Source organism: Phocoena sinus, chromosome 11 (assembly GCF_008692025.1).
Source record: "Phocoena sinus isolate mPhoSin1 chromosome 11, mPhoSin1.pri, whole genome shotgun sequence".
Lineage (NCBI taxonomy): Eukaryota > Metazoa > Chordata > Mammalia > Artiodactyla > Phocoenidae > Phocoena > Phocoena sinus.
In genome coordinates, this window is record NC_045773.1 from 61,520,055 (window position 1) to 61,537,765 (window position 17,711).

The 17,711-nt window shown below is 38.2% G+C and overlaps 1 protein-coding gene across 1 annotated transcript in view; it reads right to left on the reverse strand.

Moving 5' to 3' along the window:
• The window catches only part of GFRAL (GDNF family receptor alpha like), a 35,883-nt gene that overhangs the window by 1,668 nt on the left and 16,504 nt on the right, over positions 1-17,711 (reverse strand). The window contains exons 4-6 of the mRNA XM_032648900.1: positions 8,306-8,362; positions 7,086-7,416; positions 1,634-1,884 (exon numbers count right to left, since the gene is read on the reverse strand). Coding sequence (XP_032504791.1) covers positions 1,634-1,884; positions 7,086-7,416; positions 8,306-8,362 — 639 coding nt within the window. The remainder of the gene's footprint in view (positions 1-1,633; positions 1,885-7,085; positions 7,417-8,305; positions 8,363-17,711) is intronic.

Consider the following 17,711-nt stretch of genomic DNA (forward strand, 5'->3'; position numbering starts at 1 on the left):
AATAATCATGATAGTGTAATTGTATATATTGTTGTTGGTTTAAGTTACTTTATTTGGTATTTCCTTTTGTAATGTTATGAGCCATTCATTACAAATATCTTTAGTTCCAACAGAATTAGCCACTTAGTATTAATCAAAGAGGAAGATTATTTAGAAAATATGACTCAACAAATATCATACGATTTTCCTCTTTGTATCATGATTTCAATTGAAATACGTCTGTAGTGCTAATTATAGAAATTCCACAGAGAGCCCTGTTGGAATCAAACCATACACTCTGAGTCGTATGTTTATTACCTAATACATAACAAATCACAATTTTGATCATATTGGCTAATGTGTATCGCTTTAGTATCTTTAAAGAAAAATAGAACAAAATTTTTAAAATGTGTGTATCTGTTTATAGTTAGATAGATATATATAAAGATATATACAGATATGTATCTGTCAAAATTTGTATAAATATAAAGATTTTTTGCAATGAAATGATAAATGTCTGTTATTCCTTCCTGGAAATGGTGCTTGTGGTTTGGTTACACCTAGGGTTTTATGAGCCGGGGATGTTTTGGGACTCACATAGTTGCATGGATTAACCTTGAAGGTAGATGATGGAGAGGTCTTGAATTAGTGTGTGATCACATTGTTAGGCTTTTTCCTAGAAGACCTATAGCCAAATCCCTCTCAACCACTTGTTCCCTTTGAGACTGTAGACAAATTATTTAAATTCCTAAATCTGTTTTCTTATCCCTAAAATACTGTACATAATAACTTTAGAAAATGTGTTTTCCATTCTCTCATACAGGTAGATTAGCAGACATATTAAAGACCAAGGGGAGATAACTAAATCCAAGGGTAAATACGTTTTACTTAGGTTGGGACAGCCATATAGTAGATTGTTAACTACCCCCTGATGAATCCAGCTTTGGATATACACATCCTTCTCACCGTGACTGTGAGCTTGGCCATGTGACTTGCTTTGTCCAGTGGGGCACTAGCAAATATAGCAGAAGCAGATGCTTGACAAGTACTTGTTCACTGGGGATTAGCTGCTAGGGATGCTGCCATCACCATGAAAGATCCAGGGTCTACTGCTGCAGAGGTCATGTGGAAGAGAACCACGCCATCCCAGCCAACAGTCCTTGTTAAATAACACCTGAACAGACTGGCCTTGGTCTCACCAGACGATTGTACCTTCATGAGAGACCCCAAACAAGACCATCAGAAGAACCACCCAACTGAGCCAAGCCCAGTGAGAAGGATTGTGAAGAAATAAATAATTATTTCAAGCCACCAAGATTTGGGTTGATTTGTTACTTGCAATAGATACCTGTTACATTCCGTTATCTGGTAGGATAAACCTTTTAGGCTCTTGATATTGAAATCAATGTGACACCTAGGAGCGATCAATCATATAAATTAACAACATGTATCACTTGCAGATAAAAGAGTAAAATAGCAAATGTGCAAAGCATAATCAGAAAATAAATTTTAAAATTAGAAACATAGAGTTGACTTTGTGACCAAATTTTCTGTGCTGGATTACTACTTTGTGCTGTATAGACAAAAATAAGAAATATATTATATATGTGTGTGTGTGTATATATATGTATATATACACAATTGGGTAACTTACTGAAACATGATTTTCTATGAAGCATATGCTGGAAAATCTTGCACAAGGATTCTTCACTTTGGGTAATGGTCCTACAGGTGCACTGCATTTGAAGGACTGTTCCAAGGGTACCAATGTAAGCTGCTTTGCAGTCATTACTTCCGGAGCAAGTGAGGTCTTGCTTGCTTAAGGTACTGATGCAGGTCTCATCCTCATGGCACTTTCTTATCACATGCTGCCAGCACTTTGCCTGGAATGTTCTATAGCGCCTCCTAGAAAGAGTCAGGAAATGGAATTAGTCTCTGAATAATATTATTTCACACTAACATGTAGTGTTGCCTCACCCAACGAAAGACTGACATAAAGCAAAATGCCTTCTAGATGCTTATAAACATAGTTGAAAACTAAGTTTGTACATTTAAACATCCCAACAGAGAGTACAGAAGAAAACTTGTGAATTATTTTCCTTTTGTGTTGAAAGGCAGAGGTTAAGTTTCGGATTCCCTGGATGACTCTTCCTTCATTACTAATTTTATTTCACTGGGCAATGATTTGTAGTAAGAACTCCTTGTGAGATTTATTAGCAATAATTTCTGAAGCAGAATGTGGTTTTGAGACTAGCATTTGGCCATTGACTCCCACCAAGTGATTTCAGAACAGTCTCTTGACTTTTCCAGAGACTTTTCCCACAGGATGGGAGGTACTGTATTCTTTCTCAATATTTCTAGGCAGACTAATTAGAGTTAACAAAATGCTCTGAGGTTCTCTGGCAGCATGAGCTAATTTAAAGCAAAACATGAGTTTATTTAATGGTCGAGATAATCCATTAGAATCATATCCATTCATAACTTTTCTGACTACATATATCATTCTTGCTGTATTAGCATTGAATAAAATCTGGATAGTGTACAATAATTTCATATTTGGAACTTTCACAGTAAGAAAATATCTACTTAGTGGAACCAAGAATATTAATCTTCCTATTTATCATGTATAATTATTTTTTCCCTGTCTTGAATATGTCACCATCAAACATGCATGAAAACCCTCTGAGTACACGTCATTTGTCCTGCGCTTATTTGCTTTCATGATGTTACTCCGCTTAAATCCATAAATCACATTATTTTTAATAATCTTGTATTTTAAGTCATCTTAAAGGAATCAGCTTTTAAATACAGTGGTAAAAATTAATTAATATATTAAAATTTATATTTAATAAAATACTACAAAGTTTTTGAGCATATAATTCTGAATCCAGAAGAACAAATATGTTCCTTTAATGCAATTAAGGGTTTTATATATAAGATGTCATCTAGATGTAAGCATTGGCAGTATTGGTTGTCATCTATGAGGTTGACAGGTGCCATTTAGTCTTTCTTAAATATATGTTTTACAAAGTTTAAGTTGCATGATTTATCTCCTCATAAAAGTTATTTCATTCAAAAAAGTAGTTGTGAAATTTTGCAAAAATGATGAACTGAAGGATATTTAATTAAAAATTAAAATATTATAAAAAATACTTTGGTATACTTACTATCTAAATTATTTGAAAAAATTAAATATGGCAAAATATTTTATATTATAGAAATTTTGTTTTATGTTTGAGATGTTTTGCTGTGTAGCTGTTTCATTATCCTTATTTTCTCGATATACTGAAATTTCTTATTCTGGTTTATTACTTGAACCATTAAGTATTTAAAAGAGTAAGTTTTAAAATAGAGTTAATTATTTTGTTTTTAGTTTTGCTATAAGTTTCTGGTTATATTGTAAAATGTAAGAGAATATGGTCTGTGTAATTTCTACACACAGAATGTATTACATTTGCCTTTGTGACCTAATATATAGTCATACTTTGTGAATATTCCTTGGCACTTAAATATGTCTATTGTGGAGTTTTGCTTTTAAAAAGTAGGTAAAATTTCTTGTAAGCAATTACTTTTTTTCACTACTTTCTGGAATTCATACATATGGAAAAACAATGTATTGTAATTTCCTGTAAATTCCTAAACATTTATAATTGGCAAAATATAATCTCACCTCCCAGTGTGTATCTGTATTGGGCAAATTAATTGAAAAACTAGTTCTTTATGTCATCTTCTTTGGCCTTTTCAAATAAACAGAGGAGTTTCAAGACCAATCATGAAAAGAGTAAGCGGGCACAGGGACAGAAGTTGTATTTTCAAATCCAATTGCTCTGCTTTGCCCCGTGTATAAGGGCTTCTGCAGGAAAGATCCATGATAAAGTCTTAACATTCTCACTGAAGAAGTTGTTTTTCTTTGGAGATTTTTTTTTTCCATCTGAATTACATTAAGGATAATTTAATATAAATACTGGAAATCTCCCTAAGGCAAAATCTGCTTGAGAAAATGATAGAATTTGTCTTTTCATCTTGACAACTAATATTGTATAATATTTCCATCACCTCTATAAAGTGTTCATTCAGAGACTATTTGCACATGGTGAAAAGAAAAAGGCACACAATCCTTACTCCCTGAATTAATATATAAAAAACAGGAATTACATAAGAAGAGACATGTATCTGTATATTAAAACATTATAAAAATTAAGTAAGTACAGATATTCAAAAGTAGAGGGAAATGAGATGAAGTCTTTTGAGAGTATATCATGTTCCAGACCCTGCACCAAGCACTTTGGAGAGGTTGTGAAACCCAGCCGTCCTTGTGGAGGAAAATCACCAACTCTATCAGTCAGTCTGAGGATGTGTTGATGCCAAAGTGAGGTTCATGCAAGAGTTTGTGTTTCAGAATCCATCACAGGGCTTCTCAAGGATTGTAGCAGTGGATCCCATCACTCGACATTAAAATATGGTATTTAATAGGGAAACTCAGATATATCATCCTGAGAAAATTGAATACTAATAACTCAAAGATAATGATGTAGAATATCCGGGGCCCTGGCACTGGAATCAGGTAAATCTTGGTACCGTCCATGGAGACATCTGGCATTTTTACAGGGATTACTTAAAAAAAAAAGTGTCCTCTGGCTGGATAAAATGTTATTTGGTTTCACTGCTAGTGAAGATAGATGATAGACAGTAATATTTTATTTGTGATATGAGAAAAATAATGCAATCAAATGTTTTTACCACATTTCATTGATTATAGGAGATACCATTATTTTATTACAACTAAAATCACTTGTTGGCAGTTGCTATTGTTTTAATTTAATACTTTTTGTTTTTGGTCACTGGGCTTAAGACGCATTCCAAACATGTTAGGGATATTAAAATGTGCAAAAATTTTGCATCTTTGAATCAATGAAATACAATAGTACACTGAATAAGGATTTTTGAGATATAAATGAGTTTGAAAATTTTTAATTTCATTGTAAAAAATATTTTTATTATTAATTTTATTATTCATTCAAGAGAAATAATTAGTAAAACTTAAAATAACTGATAAACATTTGCAGGAAAAGATCCGCAAATAAAACTTTCTTAAGAACTTTGACATTCTATATAAGTTGAAGCAAAAAAAAAAAAATAGTAAATAGTTTAGCACTCTGCTGAGATCTTTACCCTTTATCTTACAGAATGTGTGCTATAGGGAAGCAGTTCTCTTTTTTTGACAAATGTTTACAAGATCTGCAGCTACTTTGCAAGTTGGAATGCCTGACACTAAATGTGTGAGGATAGTTAAAAGGCGGAAGGAAAGCAGTTCACCAAGAATCAGCCCATTCAGGAAGTGATGTCATTAAATCTCATTTGCCAGTAGTTCAAGCAAAGTGACAAATGTGACAAATCTTGCCCTGAGCTATCACACCTAGCCACTTCTCCACACTAAATGTTTATTTTGACCTTTAAAGGAATTTGCTATATATGGAGTTTTATTCATTTAAATACAATTAAATAAAATAGTCCCTAATAGAAGGTACTGGGCAAAGAAATTAATATGAATTTCTTGGGATAATTATCCCAAGAAGAAGCAGAAGCTTCATCCCAATTAATGCTGGTTGTTAAATAAAGCTCCTTTAATGTGATAATATCAATGTTACAGGTAGTTTTGATTCATCAAGTTTATTCAGTATCCTCTTTCTTTCCTCCATCTTCTGACTCATGTCCAAAGAGGCTCACTTAACTGTGGCTTTCTTACCACACAAAAGATCAATTCACCTTGAATATATAAGGAAATGTGCTAACGAAGACCACAGTGAGGAGAAGAGAAAGCCAAGTTGTTGGTTTCAATTTATGGTTTCCAGGAGGAGTTACCTGCAAAGGTAAAGTCTAGTCTCAACTAGCAGCCAGAGTGGATATTTTAACAAGTGAGCACATCATTCACACCTTTGCTCAAAATCTCCCAGTACCGCTCTTATTTCTCTGAGTAAATCCATTCTCTATTCCTCTTCCCCTTGTGCACTCTACCCTCCTTGCCTGAGATCATGCCACACACATTTCTTCCTCAGCACTGGTTCGTCCTTTTTTTGGTATCTCTTCTTTCCGATATTTACTGAGACAAGCTCATTTTCTCACTTATTCGACTCTGATAAAATGTCTCTACTGGGGCCACCCCATTTGTACTGCAATTCTTTCACTCTTTCTGCCCATTCACATTTCCCCTTATTGCGTGTGTGTGTGTGTGTGTGTGTGTGTGTGTGCTCCACAGGGCAGAAATTTTTGTATCTTGTACCCTGATGCCTAAAATAGTAGTAAGTGCCTGGTAATTTATTTATTTATTTATTTATTTTTGCGATATGCGGGCCTCTCACCGTTGTGGCCCCTCCTGTTGCGGAGCACAGGCTCCCGATGTGCAGGCCCAGTGGCCATGGCTCACGGGCCCAGCTGCCCCGCGGCATGTGGGATCTTCCTGGACCGGGGCACGAACCCGTGTCCCCTGCATCGGCAGGCGGACTCTCAACCATTGCGCCACCAGGGAAGCCCCTGGTAATTATTTTTTGAATAAACAAATACATGACTAACATCATCGCCTCGAGAATTAAGGGTGAGAGGTTGAGAAGAGAAAAAGGGTGCATTCCTGACACCATGGCACACGTGTGTTGGGGAAATCCAAACTTAGCTCTTTCCTCATCTCCAGCTTAAGACACAAAATATTTATTTTGAAGTTTAAAGAGTCACCTCGTCAAAATTCTATGACATTTAACAGCCTTATATAATCACACCCCCAAAAAACAATAATAAAATTAACATACAAGACAGGTCTATTAAGCAATTCATGAGTCTCACTTGAATATGAAATTTTAATAATGCTATTTCATGACTACCCAATCCTGACAAACTGAATTTCTTTTATTCCAAAAACATATTCTGCATTTGAATTTCGAAAAGGATACTACACATGTACTATGGATTCAAAACTATGAATTGTCTGGCTTTATTTACATCATGTTGAATGATGGTGGGAACTCTAGCTAATGTAATGAGATCAAGTGTTGGGACTAGACTGTAACAAATAAGGTGCCAAAATCAGAAAGTAAGGTATGTGTGTTTTTACTCACCTGCATAATTCATCATTTTGGCAGCTGTGAATTATATCGAGGCAAGTTGGGGCTGGAACTCTGTTCACTGCACATGGCTTGCTGTGAAGAGCTTCTCTGGACTGCTGACAAGGTACATCAGAAGGAGCACAGTCACAAAAAGCCAACATCTGGGCAGTGTTAAAAGGCATATTTTGGTAGAAGAACTGGATGGCTGCTTGGCAGTGTTTCACATCACACAGGTTTCCATTTGCTGAGCAAGCTTTCAGGTAAAGGGCCAACTGTGTGTTACAGAGCACATCCGCCACACACTCCTCCGCCACTTCCAAACAGGACCTGATCCCTCTGATTCCTAAAAGCAATGATATGCCCAGGTCGTAGAAAAGTAAACAAAAAGCTGTACATGCAGAATCTGCAAAACACTGTGAGAAGTCCATGAGCAAAATACAATGATGTGCCCATGTGTTATTTTTGGCAAACATTCCTTTTTTTCCCCCTTAGAGTTAGTATGAACTTACTGGGACCTGAATAGTGGACTATTTGCATCGTCTTTCATCTACACTGGCTACGTGTTGTGATCCAGAAGTGATGGGAAGTGTGTAGGGCCAAAACTGAGCTGCAGAAAAAAATTCTTGAGCCCAGGTTTCTCAAATGTAAACAGTAAATCTTCAGAAATTGCATTTCAGCTATATAGCTAATGGTGCGTTCAGTGGCTCGAATCAAAATGTTCTTGTTCTGTTGCACTTTTTATTTGGGGGGGAAATCTTGACTAAAGGCTGTAGCTATTCCAACATATAAAAATGTTCACATTCTGGAAAACACAGGTATGTGTGAATGCCCCGCCCCCAACACATCCATATACACAAAAAGACCTCAATTTAATTTAAGTGATCAAAATATCTATGAAATTTAATTAAGACCTGGTCTTTGGTGTTAATTGTAAAGTATTCTTCAGCGTAACTATGAATAAACGATGGATAGGCAAAACAGATGTCACATGAGTGGAAGAAATGCAACGATTTTGTTGCCTTTTTTTGTTTTTTAAAAATTATATTTTTATTTAAAATTTTACTGGAGTATAGTTGATTTGATTTTGTTGCACTTCATAGTATTAGAATGATAAAAATATCCACACAATTTATTTTGTAATGACATATCTTTAAGAAACCTAGTAACTACATTTTAAATTATATTGTCCAGTATTTACAATGCAGATCAAAATAACAATTTATAAACATTACCATGATAGGAAAGAGTAGTTAGATTCCACTTGAATTTATTGTCCTCTTTCATGTTATCTAGAAGGAAAACAAAGAGACTATTTTGTTAGTGAACAATGTTCTAAATTTAATAGGAGAATGTGGACTACCTTTATGAGTGAATAATCAAGCAAAAGTACATATAAGCTCATGTAACCCTTATTTAACCCTTGATACACAAAATTAGTGAGGTACAGATGAAGAAAAATAAACCCCTGAAATATCATTCAAGTCAGTTAAACAGCCCTGCTCTGAGTATCCAGTTACTGGAAGATTTAAACAAATGCTAATGACTAGGCCATGTGCTCAGAAGTAAACAAAGAGTCTGTCTGGAGAGAAAGAACAGAAGGAATATTGTCTGAACCAAAAAACTCTTCCCAGTAAAGTCTTAATTAGATTGAAAAGCAATTTAAAGACTATTTCCACCTCTATCTTAGCCTCCCAGAGTTTTTAGGAATTGTAAGTACAGAATTGAAGACTCTCATTGATGGAAGTGAACTTGGTGACCATCTAATGCTAAAACATTTCATTCAAGAAGCATTTGTTGAGAGAGCTGAATCCTAACCACTAGATCACCAGAGGGGAGGGAGAGGGATGGAGCGGGAGTTTGTGGTTGGTAGATGCAAACTGTTCCATTTAGAATGGATAAGCAACAAGTTCCTACTGTATAGCACAGGGAACTATATTCAGTATACTGTGATAAACCATATTGGGAAAGAATATTTTTAAAAAAGAATGTATATATGTGTGTAACTGAATCACTTTGCTGTACAGCAGAGATTGGCTATACTTCAATTAAACTAATGACGTTTAAAAATCTCATTTAATTGTTCTTTCTTTCAAAGATCAACTTTATAAAAAAAAGAAAAGAAGCATTGGTTGAGTCCCTACTATATACCAGGTGCCATACTGAAGACAAATCGGCAGTCCCTATTGTCAAACCTATTAGGAAATAGAGACACAAAAACAAAATCAAAATAAAATAGATGGAGGGGGGGACCTTGAAGATGGCGGAAGAGTAAGACGCGGAGATCGCCTTCCTCCCCACGGATACACCAGAAATACATCCACACGTGGAACAACTCCTACAGAACTCCTACTGAAGGCTGGCAGAAGACCTCAGACCTCCCAAAAGGCAAGAAACTCCCCACGTACCTGGGTAGGGCAAAAGAAAAAAAGAAAAAACAGAGACAAAAGAATAAGGACGGCACCTGCACCAGTGGGAGGGAGCTGTGAAGGAGGAAAAGTTTCCACACACTAGGAAGCCCCTCCGCGGGCGGAGACTGCGGGAGGCGGAGGGGGGAGTTTCGGGACCGCGGAGTAGTGCACAGCGACGGGTGCGGAGGGCAAAGCGGGGAGATTCCTGCACAGACGATCGGTGCCGACCAGCACTCACCAACCCGAGAGGCTTGTCTGCTCACCCGCCGGGGCGGGCGGGGCTGCGAGCTGAGGCTCGGGTTTTGGTTTTGGACGGAGCTCAGGGAGAGGACTGGGGTTGGCGGCTTGAACATAGCCTGAAGGGGTTAGTGCACCACGACTAGCCGGGAGGGAGTTCGGGGAAAAGCCTGCACCTGCCGAAGAGGCAAGAGACTTTTTCTGCCCTCTTTGTTTCCTGGTGCGCGAGGAGAGGGGTTTAAGAGCGCTGCTTAAAGGATCTCCAGAGACGGGCGCGAGCCGCGGCTAAAAGCGCGAACCCCAGAGACGGGCGCGAGCCGCGGCTAAAACCGCGGACCCCAGAGACGGGCGGGAGACGCTCAGGCTGCTGCTGCCGCCACCAAGGGGCCTGTGTGTGAGCACAGGTCACTCTCCACACCCCTCTTCCGCGGAGCCTGTGCAGCCCGCCACTGCCAGGTTCCCGGGATCCAGGGACAACTTCCCCGGGACAACGCACGGCGGGCCTCAGGCTGGTGCAACGTCACGCCGGCCTCTGCCGCAACGTCACGCTGCCTCTGCCGCCGCAGGCCCGCCCCGCACGCAGTGCCCCTCCTTCCCCCAGCCCCCAACCCCCGGCCTGAGTGAGCCGGAGGCCCCGAATCCGCGGCTCCTTTAACCCCGTCCTGTCTGAGCGAAAAAACAGACGCCCTCCAGCGACCTACACGCAGAGGCAGGGCCAAATCCAAAGCTGAGCTCCTGTGAGCTGTGAGAACAAAGAGAAAGGGAAATCTCTCCCAGCAGCCACAGAAGTAGCGGATTAAAGCTCCACAATCAACTTGATGTACCCTGCATCTGTGGAATACCTGAATAGACAAGGAATGATCCCAAATTGAAGAGGTGGAATTTAGGAGCGAGATCTATGATTTTTTTCCCTTTTCCTCTTTTTGTGAATGTGTACGTGTATGCTTCTGTGTGAGATCTTGTCTGTATACTCTTGCTTCCACCATTTGTCCTAGGGCTCTATCCGTCCATGATTTTTTTTAAAAAATTCTTTTTCTTAATAATTAAGTTTAATTGTAATAACTTTATTATACTTTACCTTCGTTCTTTCTTTCTTTCCTTCCTTCCTTCCCTCCTTTAGACAACGAATCACCCCAAATTGAGGAGGTGGTCTCAGGGAGCAGGATTTATGATTTTTCCCCCTTTACCTCTTTTTGTGAAGGTGTATGTGTATGCTTCTGTGTAAGATTTTCTCTGTATAACTTTGCTTCCAACATTTGTCCTAAGGTTCTATCCGTCCCTTTTTATTTTATTTTTTCTAAATATTTTTAATTCAATAACTATATTATACTTTATTTTATTTTTACTGTATCATCTTTCTTTCTGTCTTCTTTCCTTCTTTCCCTCCTTCCTTCCTTCCTCCCTCCCTCCCTCCCTCCCTCCTTTCTTTCCTTCTTTGCTTCTTTCTTCCTTCCTTCCTTTCCTCCTTTCCTTCTTTCTTTACTCATACTTCTACTAATTCTCTCTACTTTTTCTCCCTTTTATTCTGAGCTGTGTGGATGAAAGGCTCTTGGTGCTCCAGCCAGGAGTCAGGGCTCTGCCTCTGAGGTAGGAGAGCCAACTTCAGGACACTGGTCAACAAGAGACCTCCCAGCTCCACATAATATTAAACGGTGGAAATCTCCCAGAGACCTCCATCTTAACACCAGCACCCAGCTTCACTCAACGACCAGCAAGCCACGGTGCTGTACAACCTATGCCAAACAACTAGCAAAACAGGAACACAACCCCACCCATTAGCAGACAGGCTGCCTAAAATCATAATAAGGCCACAGACACCCCAAAACACACCACCAGACGTGAACCTGCCCACTAGAGAGACAAGATCCAGCCTCATCCAGCACAACACAGGCACTAGTCCCCTCCACCAGGAAGCCTACACAACCCACTGAAACAACCTTAGCCACTGGAGACAGACATCAAAAACAACGGGAACTACGAAAGTGCAGCCTGCAAAAAGGAGACCCCAAACACAGTAAGATAAGCAAAATGAGAAGACAGAAAAACACACAGCAGATGAAGGAGCAAGATAAAAACCCACCAGACCTAACAAATGAAGAGGAAATAGGCAATCTACCTGAAAAAGAATTCAGAATAATGATAGTAAGGATGATCCGAAATCTTGGAAGTAGAATGGACAAAATGCAAGAAACAGTTAACAAGGACCTACAAGAACTAAAGATGAAACAAGCAATGATGAACAATGCAATAAATGAAATTAAAACCACTCTAGATAGGATCAATAGCAGAATAACTGAGGCAGAAGAACGGATAAGTGACCTGGAAGATAAAGTAGTGGAAATAACTACTGCAGAGCAGAATAAAGAAAAAAGAATGAAAAGAACTGAGGACAGTCTCAGAGACCTCTGGGACAACATGAAACGCACCAACATTCGAATTATAGGGGTTCCAGAAGAAGAAGAAAGAAAGAAAGGGACTGAGAAAATATTTGAAGAGATTATAGTTGAAAACTTCCCTAATATGGGAAAGGAAATAGTTAATCAAGTCCAGGAAGCACAGAGAGTCCCATACAGGATAAATACAAGGAGAAACACACCAAGACACATATTAATCAAACTGTCAAAAATTAAATACAAAGAAAGCATATTAAAAGCAGCAAGGGAAAAACAACAAATAACACACAAGGGAATCCCCATAAGGTTAACAGCTGATCTCTCAGCAGAAACCCTACAAGCCAGAAGGGAGTGGCAGGACATACTGAAAGTGATGAAGGAGAAAAGCCTGCAACCAAGACTACTCTACCCAGCAAGGATCTCATTCACATTTGATGGAGAAATTAAAACCTTTACAGACAAGCAAAAGCTGAGAGAGTTCAGCACCACCAAACCAGCTTTACAACAAATGCTAAAGGAACTTCTATAGACACGAAACACAAGAGAAGGAAACGACCTATAGTAGCGAACCCAAAACGATATAGAAAATGGGAATAGGAACATACATATCGATAATTACCTTAAATGTAAATGGACTAAATGCTCCCACCAAAAGACACAGATTGGCTGAATGGATACAAAAACAAGACCCTTATATATGCTGTCTACAAGAGACCCACTTCAGACCTAGAGACACATACAGACTGAAAGTACGGGGATGGAAAAAGATATTCCATGCAAATGGAAACCAAAAGAAAGCTGGAGTAGCAATTCTCATATCAGACAAAATAGACTTTAAAATAAGGACTATTAAAAGGGACAAAGAAGGACACTACATAATGATCAAGGGATCGATCCAAGAAGAAGATAAAACAACTAAATATTTATGCACCCAACATAGGAGCGCCTCAATACATAAGGCAAATAATAACAACCATAAACGGGGAGATCAACAGTAACACATTCATAGTAGGGGACTTTAACACCCCACTTTCACCCATGGACAGATCATCCAAAATGAAAATAAATAAGGAAACACAAGCTTTAAATGATACATTAAGCAAAATGGACTTAATTGATATTTATAGGACACTCCATCCAAAAACAGCAGAATACACATTTTTCTCAAGTGCTCATGGAACATTCTCCAGGATAGATCATATCTTGGGTCACAAATCAAGCCTTGGTAAATTTAAGAAAACTGAAATTGTATCAAGTATCTTTTCTGACCACAACGCCATGAGACTAGATATCAATTACAGGAAAAGATCTGTAAAAAATACAAACACATGGAGGCTAAACAATACTTAATAATGAAGTGATCACTGAAGAAATCAAAGAGGAAATAAAAAAATACCTAGAAACAAATGACAATGGAGACACAACGACCCAAAACCTATGGGATGCAGCAAAAGCAGTTCTAAGAGGGAAGTTTATAGCAATACAAGCCCACCTTAAGAAGCAGGAAACATCTCGAATAAACAACCTAACCTTGCACCTCAAGCAATTAGAGAAAGAAGAACAAAAACACCCCAAAGCTAGCAGAAGGAAAGAAATCATAAAAATCAGATCAGAAATAAATGAAAAAGAAATGAAGGAGATGATAGCAAAGATCAATAAAACTAAAAGCTGGTTCTTTGAGAAGATAAACAAAATAGATAAACCGCTAGCCAGACTCATCAAGAAAAAAAGGGAGAAGACTCAAATCAATAGAATTAGAAATGAAAAAGGAGAAGTAACAACTGACACTGCAGAAATAAAAAAAATCATGAGAGATTATTACAAGCAACTCTATGCCAATAAAATGGACAATCTGGAAGAAATGGACAAATTCTTAGAAATGCACAACCTGCCAAGACTGAATCAGGAAGAAATAGAAAATATGAACAGACCAATCACAAGCACTGAAATTGAAACTGTGATTAAAAACCTTCCAACAAACAAAAGCCCAGGACCAGATGGCTTCACAGGTGAATTCTATCAAACGTTTAGAGAAGAGCTAACACCTATCCTTCTCGAACTCTTCCAAAATATAGCAGAGGGAGGAACACTCCCAAATTCCTTCTATGAGGCCACCATCACCTTGATACCAAAACCAGACAAGGATGTCACAAAGAAAGAAAACTACAGGCCAATATCACTGATGAACATAGATGCAAAAATCCTCAACAAAATACTAGCAAACAGAATCCAACAGCACATTAAAAGGATCATACACCATGATCAAGTGGGGTTTATTCCAGGAATGCAAGGATTCTTCAATATACGCAAATCTATCAATGTGATAAACCATATTAACAAATTGAAGGAGAAAAACCATATGATCATCTCAATAGATGCAGAGAAAGCTTTCGACAAAATTCAACACCCATTTATGATAAAAACCCTCCAGAACGTAGGCATAGAGGGAACTTTCCTCAACATAATAAAGGCCATATATGACAAGCCCACAGCCAACATCATCCTCAATGGTGAAAAACTGAAAGCATTTCCACTAAGATCAGGAACAAGACAAGGTTGCCCACTCTCACCACTCTTATTCAACATAGTTTTGGAAGTTTTAGCCACAGCAATCAGAGAAGAAAAGGAAATAAAAGGAATCCAAATCAGAAAAGAAGAAGTAAAGCTGTCACTGTTTGCAGATGACATGATACTATACATAGAGAATCCTAAAGATGCTACCAGAAAACTACTAGAGCTAATCAATGAATTTGGTAAAGTAGCAGGATACAAAATTAATGCACAGAAATCTCTGGCATTCCTATATACTAATGATGAAAAATCTGAAAGTGAAATCAAGAAAACACTCCCATTTACCATTGCAACAAAAAGAATAAAATATCTAGGAATAAACCTACCTAAGGATACGAAAGACCTGTATGCAGAAAATTATAAGACACTGATGAAAGAAATTAAAGATGATACAAATAGATGGATAGATATACCATGTTCTTGGATGGGAAGAATCAATATTGTGAAAATGACTCTACTACCCAAAGCAATCTACAGATTCAATGCAATCCCTATCAAACTACCACTGGCATTTTTCACAGAACTAGAACAAAAAATTTCGCAATTTGTATGGAAACACAAAAGACCCCGAATAGCCAAAGCAATCTTGAGAACGAAAAAAGGAGCTGGAGGAATCAGGCTCCCTGACTTCAGACTATATTACAAAGCAACAGTAATCAAGACAGTATGGTACTGGCACAAAAACAGAAAGATAGATCAGTGTAACAGGATAGAAAGCCCAGAGATAAACCCACGCACATATGGACACCTTATCTTTGATAAAGGAGGCAGGAAAGTACAGTGGAGAAAGGACAGCCTCTTCAATAAATGGTGCTGGGAAAACTGGACAGGTACATGTAAAAGTAGGAGATTAGATCACTCCCTAACACCATACACAAAAATAAGCTCAAAATGGATTAAAGACCTAAATGTAAGGCCAGAAACTATCAAACTCTTAGAAGAAAACATAGGAAGAACACTCTATGACATAAATCACAGCAAGATCCTTTCTGACCCACCTCCTAGAGTAATGGAAATAAAAACAAAAATAAACAAATGGGACCTAATGAAACTTCAAAGCTTTTGCACAGCAAAGGAAACCATAACCAAGACCAAAAGACAACCCTCAGAATGGGAGAAAACATTTGCAAATGAAGCAACTGACAAAGGATTAATCTCCAAAATTTACAAGCAGCTCATGCAGCTCAATAACAAAAAAACAAACAACCCCATCCAAAAATGGGCAGAAGACCTAAATAGACATTTCTCCAAAGAAGATATACAGAATGCCAACCAACACATGAAAGAATACTCAACATCATTAATCATTAGAGAAATGCAAATCAAAACTACAATGAGATATCATCTCACACCAGTCAGAATGGCCATCATCAAAAAATCTAGAAACAATAAATGCTGGAGAGGGTGTGGAGAAAAGGGGACACTCTTGCACTGCTGGTGGGAATGTGAAATGGTTCAGCCACTATGGAGAGCAGTATGGAGGTTCCTTAAAAAACTACAAATAGAATTACCATATGACCCAGCAATCCCACTACTGGGCATATACCCTGAGAAAACCAACATTCAAAAAGAGTCATGTACCAAAATGTTCATTGCAGCTCTATTTACAATAGCCCGGAGATGGAAACAACCTAAGCGCCCATCATCGGATGAATGGATAAAGAAGATGTGGCACATATACACAATGGAATATTACTCAGCCTTAAAAAGATATGAAATTGAGCTATTTGTAATGAGATGGATAGACCTAGAGTCTGTCATACAGAGTGAAGTAAGTCAGAAAGAAAAAGACAAATACCGTATGCTAACACATATATATGGAATTTAAGGGAAAAAAATGTCGTGAAGAACCTAGGGGTAAGACAGGAATAAAGATGCAGACCTACTGGAGAACGGACTTGAGGATATGGGGAGGGGGAAGGGTGAGTTTTGACAGGGCAGGAGAGGGTCGTGGACATGTACACACTAACAAACGTAGTAAGGTGGGTAGCTGGGGGGAGGCGGCCGCAGGGCACGGGGATATTAGCTCGGTGCTTTGTGACAGCCTGGAGGGGTGGGATGGGGAGAGTGGGAGGGAGGGAGACGCAAGAGGGAAGACATGTGGGAACATGTGTGTGTGTATGGCTGATTCACTTTGTTGTAGAGCAGAAACTAACACACCATTGTGGGGCAGTTGTACCCCAATAAAGATGTTTAAAAAATAAAAATAAAAATAAAATAAAATAGATGGAGCACTAGTAGACATATGCATAAAGTGATAGAATAGAATTATTACATTTTAAAACAAAAATTCAATTTTTGCCATTGGCTATTAAGATACTGACTTCTGTTATGGCATAAGTGTCTCTTCATGTTTCAATTTGTCCTGACTTGAGCTGTCTGTCCAAACTCCCTGCCTGCCCATCTACTGCACATATATGATGGTACAATCATAAGAAAATTCTTTTTACCTCCCATTGTGTCACAGCCTTTCCAGACTCCTTGTTCCATCTGTTCTCATTATACATGTTTTTTCATTTTTCTACTGGTTTATTCTCAGCTCAAGAATCACTGTCTCTTCTGAAACACACTCTCCTGTGTTTCTGGGATGTTCCTTCTTCTGTGCTACTATTCCATATTGAATGAAATCCCAATAAGCAAATTTCAGAGAGTTCTACAGCTTTTGTAACATACAAAAGTCTAGGCTAGATCTTCTATGATAGGTTAATAGCTCTGCTTTGGAACTGTTGGGTATGGCTGTGCCACTGACTAAAACATATTCAAGAAACTGAGTTCACTTACTGTTATGAACTAAATTTTGTCTTCTTCCAAAATTTATAAGTTGAAGCCCTAACTCCTGGTGTGGCTGTATTGGGAGATGGTGTCTCTAGGGAAGTAATTAAGATTAAATGAGGTCCTAAGCGTGGGGCCCTGATCTGGTAGGATTTGTGTCCTCTTAAGAAGAGACCTTAGTGTGTTTCTTCACTCTTTCCTCTTCACATACACACACCCCATGGAAATGTCCTGTGAGTACATGGCAAGGAGTCAGG